The following is a 7,439-nucleotide window of genomic DNA, read 5'->3' on the forward strand; positions in this document are numbered from 1 at the left end:
TGTACATATTATACAAATGTACATACATACGTATGTATATAAGGTAGTAATTTTTAAAAAATTTTGTAAAAATTTGGTTAAAAGTAGCTGTAAATGTATTTTCGAATAAGCTATCGATTACAATTGGTTTGAAATCGCTTCACTTCATTTCAATTTTATGTTTTTTTTACGCTGCTTGTTGTTTTCGCTGTTGTTGTCGCCCAATTTTGCGAGAAAAGAATAACGGACCTGCGCATTGCGCAACCCCTTATATATAAACCTTGGCGATGGCGAATACCACAGACGATTAAACGATGAGCTGTATAAGTTTTACAACGTCATAGACATATGTAGTGCAGCGAAGTGTATGTCATGCCGTTCGAATACTCCAGCTCTGAAAGTATTCAACGCGGGTCGCGATGCTGGTAATAGAGGAAGAGGAAAGCCTCCCCTCCGTTGGAAAGACCAGGTGAAGAAGGACTTGGATTCACTTGGCATTTCCAATTGGCGTCAGTTGGCACAGAAGAGAAACGACTGGCGTGTGGTTTTGGACTCGGCCAAAAACGCTTAGGCGGTTACAGCGCCATTAAAGAAGAAGAATAACCTTATTATGTATCTCGAACGATAGGCCGCACGAACGATTCGTCTGTAGGCGATATCGTCACGGATTGCAATTTTGTAACTCTGTCGTTCGTCTTCGTCTTGTCTTTACGTCGATTACGTTGCAATCGTCTCATTTACGTTGTATGATGTTGCCGGATGAAATTTTGATGTACTACCAAAGAGTTTTTCTTAGATTTCTAATATTTTCAGCTTATTTCAATGCTTTTTATTTTAAATGGGCAACATCGGAATTGTTTACATTTTGGTTTTGCTTAAAAGTGTTTTGGTTGTGTTGCGGAAAGAAATATAAGGAAAATTAATTTTTAAAAATGTATGCTGCTATAGCGCTAATGGACGTCGAGGAATCCGAAGAAAGGGAAAGGCGGATACAGAGGAGGAGATTGCGAGACCACACCAATGTAATGGAACTTCCTGAGACTGAGTAAGTTCAAGATTAGCGAATAATTTTTGTATGCTACAATGTATTCGTTTCTAGATTTGTTGCAAATTTCCGAATCAATAAAGAAATATTCCAATACATATTAAACGAATTAAAAGAGCACATGGCTCCATCACATAGAAGCACCCACCTATCGCACCAGCTAAAACTCGCGACTTTTTTAAGATTTCTCGCCACCGGCAGTTACCAAAAATCTGTTGGTAACGAAAATATTTCGTCGATGGGGCAGTCAACTGCAGCCAACGTGATCAGGGAATGCCTAAATATTTTTGAGGACCATTTTTGCCAGAAATGGGTGAATTTTAGGAGAAACATCGATGAGGAAAATGCAGTTAAAGAATATTTCTTTGAGAAATACGGAATACCTGGGGTTATTGGTTGTGTTGATGGAACACACGTTCGTATTAAGTCGCCAGGAAGTGACAACCACCATTTATACCTCAACCGCAAGGGTTTTTACAGTCTTAATGTAATGGCGGTAGGTTAATGATTTACTATCTTTACAAGTATACATATACACAAACTGAGTTTCCTTACAGATATGCGATCACAACATGGTAATCACATTTGTTGACGCTAGGCATCCAGGGGCGAATCATGATTCATTTGTTTGGAATGTGAGTCACGCAGAACAGGAGCTAAAATCTGATTATAACAATGGAAAAACCAACACATGGCTACTCGGTAAGTTTTAAAATTTAAAAAGGCTATAAAACTATTACTGACAATGAAAATTTTTGTAGGTGATTCTGGTTACCCCTTGCAGCCATACTTGATGACGCCATTCAGAAGCGCAGCCGATGAAATTCAACGAATTTACAACACAAAGCACTCGAAAGCTCGTAATGTAATTGAGAGATGTTTCGGTGTTTTGAAAAACCGATTTCGATGTATAATTGGCTCGAGAGGGCTACACTATTTACCAGAAAAAGTTACACAAATTGTAAATGTGTGCTGTGCTATTCATAACGTTTGTATATTTTTCAAAATCAAATTCCATTGGAGAGCCATCTGGGCTGGAGAATCTTGTTAGTTACGAAGAAGAACTGGAAAACAGTAACATTTCGAATACAGCTGCCCTTATTAGAATGAGAATAGCAGAGCGTTTGTTATAAACGCAGTTTTATTATAAAGTATATGTGTTTAGAATTCAGGTACACCAGCAAAATTCATTTGTCTTAAAATTAATAAAATATTTACATAAAAATTCAACAAAATATCTTTTCAGTCTTAAATCCTAAATCTACATATAAACTAAGTAAATGCTGATATTTTGTTCACACTTAAATCTAAAAAATATTTACACAAAAAAAAAAAACAAAATATCACTTCAAAACTCTCACAATAGTGGTATGAAAATTAATTCCGGAAATACTCCAAAAATTTTTCAAAAATTTCAGATTGGCGTTCCACTGCAGCAGTTAATTTGTTTGTGGCATCCACCTGCAGCATTGATGCCTCTGCCATTTTTTTTGCAGCCTCAGCCTGCACTTTAGCGGCTTCTGCTTGGACTTTGGCAGATTCAGCCACTGTCTCTTGGAAGGTGCGCTTCCTATTAGTGGAACGTAACGTGTGCGTTGGTGTAGGACGGGTTGTCTGTGTAGTGGGAGTTACTACTCCCACTGGTGGTGGTTGGTTGTGCCTTATAGGAGATTGAAGGGTGGTTGTTTGTTGCCTTCGTTGGTCAAGTGTTGGCGATTCAGTCACAAGTAAAGGAGGCATTTCCTCCAACGACGAATGTCTTGACATGTTAGAGGTCGCCGTCGAAGGAATGCCGAAAACTCTGCCGCTCGGGGCTGCTGACCTCGAAATAAAAACCAGGCTGTCTATGGCCTGCTCCATTTCGGAAAGCGGAGAGTGACGGAATGGGCCACCACCGGTAGCAGTAAGGCTTCGTTTGTTTTCGGCAATCTTCTTTTTTGTCCGGCTTTTCGCCCATATCTTGAAATAAAAATAAAATAAAATTCAATGTCAGTAAAATGGAAATAGTGCGCAAGCATTTATCTACCACATACAATTTATGCACTTATGCTTACTTTCTTCCATTCGACGGCCGTTCTTGTAGGAGGACCATGAGAATTAATTTTCCTCATAATTTCCTCCCACCGCTCCTCTACCCTTCCTCGATCAGATCCAAACACTGCAACACCTCTGGCCAGGTCAGGATTTCTCTCCATTTCTTTTACAAGTACTTCAAATTGAGTGGTTGTAGTTTTTTTCAGCGCTACAAGCATAAATATTAATATATTTCCTAAAACCAAGTTATATTTTTTATTTTCTTACTTTTCCTGGCAGAACCCTCCATCTTAACGATCACTAATAACCTTTCGTCTGTTTTCAACGATTGTCGTCTCACTTTCGTCTTCTATTCGCCTTAAAAAATTCCAAACTAGACGAAAACTACGTAACGATCAGCTGTTTTCGTGCTGCCAGACGATTTCGACTTACATACTACCAACTAACGAATGAAACGTCTGGCAGACGAAACGAACGTTCGCTTCGAGATACATGATTAGGCTGGAAGTTGGCAGATTTCCTAAAATCTTTTGAGTTCGTATCACTGGATTGTTAAACAAATGCTCAAGGCGACCAAATTATAGTACCATTAACACTATCGTACAACAAACACTCTATAGTACATGTTTATGCAATAACAATAACTAGAGTGCCAGTTGCTGTCGAAATTCGACAGTTTTTCTAGTTTTAGAAGCCTTGGAGAGGTTTTCTAACTTAACACGTAGCGATACTTATACGGTACAAATTAACTAACCGTAAAATCTTCTGCTAACACGTAACTAATTTTCTTTTTTTATCAGAGAAGGTCATTGGAGGACTTCGGCAGGACTTGGAATTGACCCGATACATTCAAGTTTATCGATAAATTTCAATGATTTGATACATATCGATAGTTCGATGAATTTCAAGAACACTAAAATTCGATAACTCAACAAAATTCGTTAACTCGACCAATTTCGATAACTGTGAAATTCGATGGCTCGATAAATTTCGATAACTCAAAAATGTAAAAACTTTGGATACCTTTATAAATTTTTACTTTTGACATCTCCACATTTTTCGAAAACTATCTAAACATTTTGATAACTCGTTACACTCTGTTAAGACGATTAAATTCGATAAGCAGTGATAAATCGATAAGCTTATATAACGTTGAAATTTCTATAAATCGATATATTTTGAAAATTCCATAAACTTTGCTTTGTTGAACCAACCAATTTCAGTAGATCAATAATTATAATTATGCATTACGACACCTCGATATATTTCGTTAAGTCTATAAATAATGATAATTCAATAAATATCGATAACTTGATACATTTCTTTAACTTGACAAATTTCGTTAATCCCACACGTTTTTATAGCTCGATAACTATCCGTAAATTTGGACAAGTAAGTTTCTGTGTCTATAAATTTCGACAACTCAGTAAACATTGATCAGTTTGAATAATTCGATACGTTGCGATAACTTAATAAGCATGGATAAATTTCAATAATTATAAACTTCGATGATTCGATAATTTCAGTAACCTTTATGGCTGATTTTATTTCGATTCCTATCTTTTAACCTAATTCTTATGTATTTCTCATTGTCTCCATTTTCGCCTTTATCTCAATTTTCGTCTTTATCTTCACTTTTGTCTTTTTTTTGTCTTCATCGTTATCACTTGTTTCTTCATCTTCATATTTATCTTTATTACAAAGTTTAATTTCAAATACGAAGTAAAACAAAATGCGAAACGCTTGAATTGAACAGGTTGCAAAAACAATCGTTAACAAATATGGAAATTTTTAAACGACGATTTTCAACCAATTTCGAAACTATAAAAACTCTCCTCATCTACAGAAAATTACTTTCCAACGGTGTTTCTGGTTTTGAAATCGGTAACTTTACCTTGGTCTTCATCTTTGTTTTTATCTTTCACATCTTTGCTTATATCCTTTTCTTTTTCTATTCACGTAGATGAGATGAGGTGCGATGACGTGATAAGATGTGACGTGATTTCATGTGATGTGATAGGATGTCATGTCATGTGTTGTCATATCCTCTGATGTCATGTCATACGATGTCATACCATATGATGTCATATCATGTGATGCCACGTCATGTAATGCCATGTCATGTCATACGATGTCATATCATGTGATGTCGTCATGTGATGTCATGCCATATAATGTGATGTCATATCATATAATGTCATGTCACATGATATCGTGTGATGTGATATCATATTATGTGATGCAAAATCATGCGATGTCTCTTCATATCATGTGATAAAATGTGATGTGATGTCATGTAATGTGATCACATTCCATGTTCCGATTAGTGTATCGATAACCCTGTTGATACCGATAACAATATCCATACACATATAGAAAAATACAACAATCATTAGTATCAGTATCACAACAATATATGTAAATGACTAAATCGATAAGAAAATCAATTATTTAATCGATTATTATACCGATAACAATATCCATTATTGTATCGATAACAATATCGATTATTATATTGATTATTATATCGATTACAATAGCGGTTATTTAATCAATAACAGTATCGATAAAAATATCGATTATTTTATCGATAGCAATATCGATTATTATATCGATAAAAATATCGAGTTTTATATCGATAACAATATCGAGTTTTATATCGATGACAATATCGGTCTACATCCTAATCCTTTTCTTCATAGTTATCTTTATTTCTGCATATTCCTCTTCACCTTTACCTTAAAGTGTTTAAATTTACCTTGATCTTTGTTTTTGCCTGTATCTCTAGGCATATTTGTTTTTGTTTTTATTCTCAAACCGCTAACCCGCTGAGAAGCATTTCCATGTGCATTATTCCCCTGGAATTTAACAATTTACTCCCAACCAACCAACTCCCTAAAGAAGTTTCACTTCATAAATTCAAGAAATGTTCTTACCCGCTCAGTTGCCCTAATTCTTATTTATCCGTCAATGTCTCCATTTTCGTCTTTATCTTCACTTTTTTCTTCTTTTTTTTTTATTTCAACGTTATCATTTATTTCTTCATCTTCATATTTATCTTTATTTCAAAGCTTAATTTCAAATGCGAAGTGAAACAACATGCGAAACATCTCAAATTGAACATGTTGCAGCAACATCTATACACAAATCGGAAATGTTTAAACGACGGTTTAGGCCTTAATTTTCAACCAATTTTGAAACCATAAAAACTCTGCTCATCTAGAGAAAAAAGCCTTTCCTATGGTGTTTTTGGTTTTGAAATCGGTTCGGTAGAATCGCCAAACGAACGGAGACAAAATTTATGTTAGCGTATTAATATATAGATTAACAATACTTGTTAAGGCAATTAAAACACTTTAGAAAACTTGCTAACACAATTGATTTCTGTTTTACAACTTAACTTGTAGCTTACTGATTCACAACTGACTTGGTATGCGCTGTAGCAGCGGCCTTATATACTTGCGCTCGCATTCATGGCAACTCTAGAAAATTCTGCCGTCTATCGCACATTCTCTCATTCTCTCGCTGTTCGCAGTATTCATCCACTTAACGTTTCTCGCTGTCGAATATTCTACGTCATTCCTCGAACAGTCTGCCATTTTCTTGTTGTTCGCTTCGCGTTGCCGCAGTATTCGTCATTGTAGTATTATTTGAGTAGGGTTGCCACTTTTTTTTTTAATTATATGATCTTCACCGTTCGTTGGACTAAAATATGAGGTACCAAATGAAACGATATGGTCTCCGGATGTGCAATAACATGTATCGAATGAAACAATTCATTTATGTTTTAATTGTATTGAATTTATTTTACTGAGCAACTCAATGTCGCTTTGTAGGTTCTTTTACAATTGAATTCTTAGCCTAACATATTGGGGTATTTATGGGAAATAATTGCTGCATAAGCATAAATAATATTATAAATAAATTGAAGCTTAAAGTTAGTTTGCTTGACGGTTTGGCACGTGTGCCTGACAATGCGTGAGTTCTATATTCAAAATATTCAAACAACTGAAATATGAAACCCTTGTTGTTATGAATAAATTAAATAATTATAAACGTTAAGCATGGTCGACTTTCAGTTACACTACACCTCCTTTTTTAAAAGAATGCTCATACAGAGTTTATTGTATGAACATTCCTATTTAGCAAGTAATTAAATATAATAATAGTTTATAAATTTATTTAAACTTAAAAAAAATAGTTTTAATGATTATATATCTTAATTCTATTTTTATGTACAATTTGGGTTTTTCCCGTTTTCTTATCAGTTATAGTTACATTATTTTTAAAATCTATATTATTAATTTTAAATGGTCCTTTGTATTGTGGGTCCAATTTGTGCCCTGATTCGTTTTTTAGCAAAACTAAATCACCTATTTTA

General features: G+C 34.8%; 2 protein-coding genes across 3 annotated transcripts; one reads left to right on the top strand and one right to left on the bottom strand.

The window, feature by feature from the left end:
- Positions 1-511: 511 nt before the first annotated feature.
- LOC108360782 (putative nuclease HARBI1) lies at positions 512-2,227 on the top strand. 2 transcript variants are annotated; one of them, XM_017613216.1, is made up of 5 exons: positions 513-1,024; positions 1,079-1,520; positions 1,582-1,726; positions 1,786-1,920; positions 1,974-2,224. In XM_017613216.1, the coding sequence occupies exons 1-5, from the start codon at positions 912-914 to the stop codon at positions 2,009-2,011; spliced, it is 873 nt and encodes a 290-aa protein (XP_017468705.1). In that variant the 5' UTR covers positions 513-911; the 3' UTR covers positions 2,012-2,224. The 2 variants fall into 2 exon arrangements, with proteins under 2 accessions (XP_017468704.1, XP_017468705.1); XM_017613215.1 differs by having other exon boundaries at positions 512-1,024; positions 1,786-2,227.
- Positions 2,228-2,309: 82 nt separating this feature from the next.
- On the bottom strand, positions 2,310-3,762 carry LOC108360783 (uncharacterized). The gene is made up of 2 exons (XM_017613217.1): positions 3,326-3,762; positions 2,310-3,266 (listed from the first exon to the last, which is right to left on the bottom strand). Exon 2 carries the CDS (start codon positions 2,882-2,884, stop codon positions 2,402-2,404), a length of 483 nt encoding a protein of 160 aa, XP_017468706.1. The 5' UTR covers positions 2,885-3,266; positions 3,326-3,762; the 3' UTR covers positions 2,310-2,401.
- Positions 3,763-7,439: the final 3,677 nt, after the last annotated feature.

This window comes from Rhagoletis zephyria, unplaced genomic scaffold (assembly GCF_001687245.7).
Source record: "Rhagoletis zephyria isolate East Lansing unplaced genomic scaffold, Rhagoletis_zephyria_1.1 Rzeph_scaffold_00627, whole genome shotgun sequence".
Lineage (NCBI taxonomy): Eukaryota > Metazoa > Arthropoda > Insecta > Diptera > Tephritidae > Rhagoletis > Rhagoletis zephyria.

What these genes read in the sequence shown, in the direction of transcription:
- LOC108360782 (XM_017613215.1), top strand. Translation starts at nt 912, where the DNA reads ATGTATGCTGCTATAGCGCTAATGGACGTCGAGGAATCCGAAGAAAGG. An exon ending in ATGGAACTTCCTGAGACTGA is followed by an intron (nt 1,025 to 1,078) that starts GTAAGTTCAAGA and finishes ATTCGTTTCTAG; the next exon opens with ATTTGTTGCAAATTTCCGAA. An exon ending in AACCAACACATGGCTACTCG is followed by an intron (nt 1,727 to 1,785) that starts GTAAGTTTTAAA and finishes AAATTTTTGTAG; the next exon opens with GTGATTCTGGTTACCCCTTG.
- LOC108360783 (XM_017613217.1), bottom strand. Translation starts at nt 2,884, where the DNA reads ATGGAGCAGGCCATAGACAGCCTGGTTTTTATTTCGAGGTCAGCAGCC.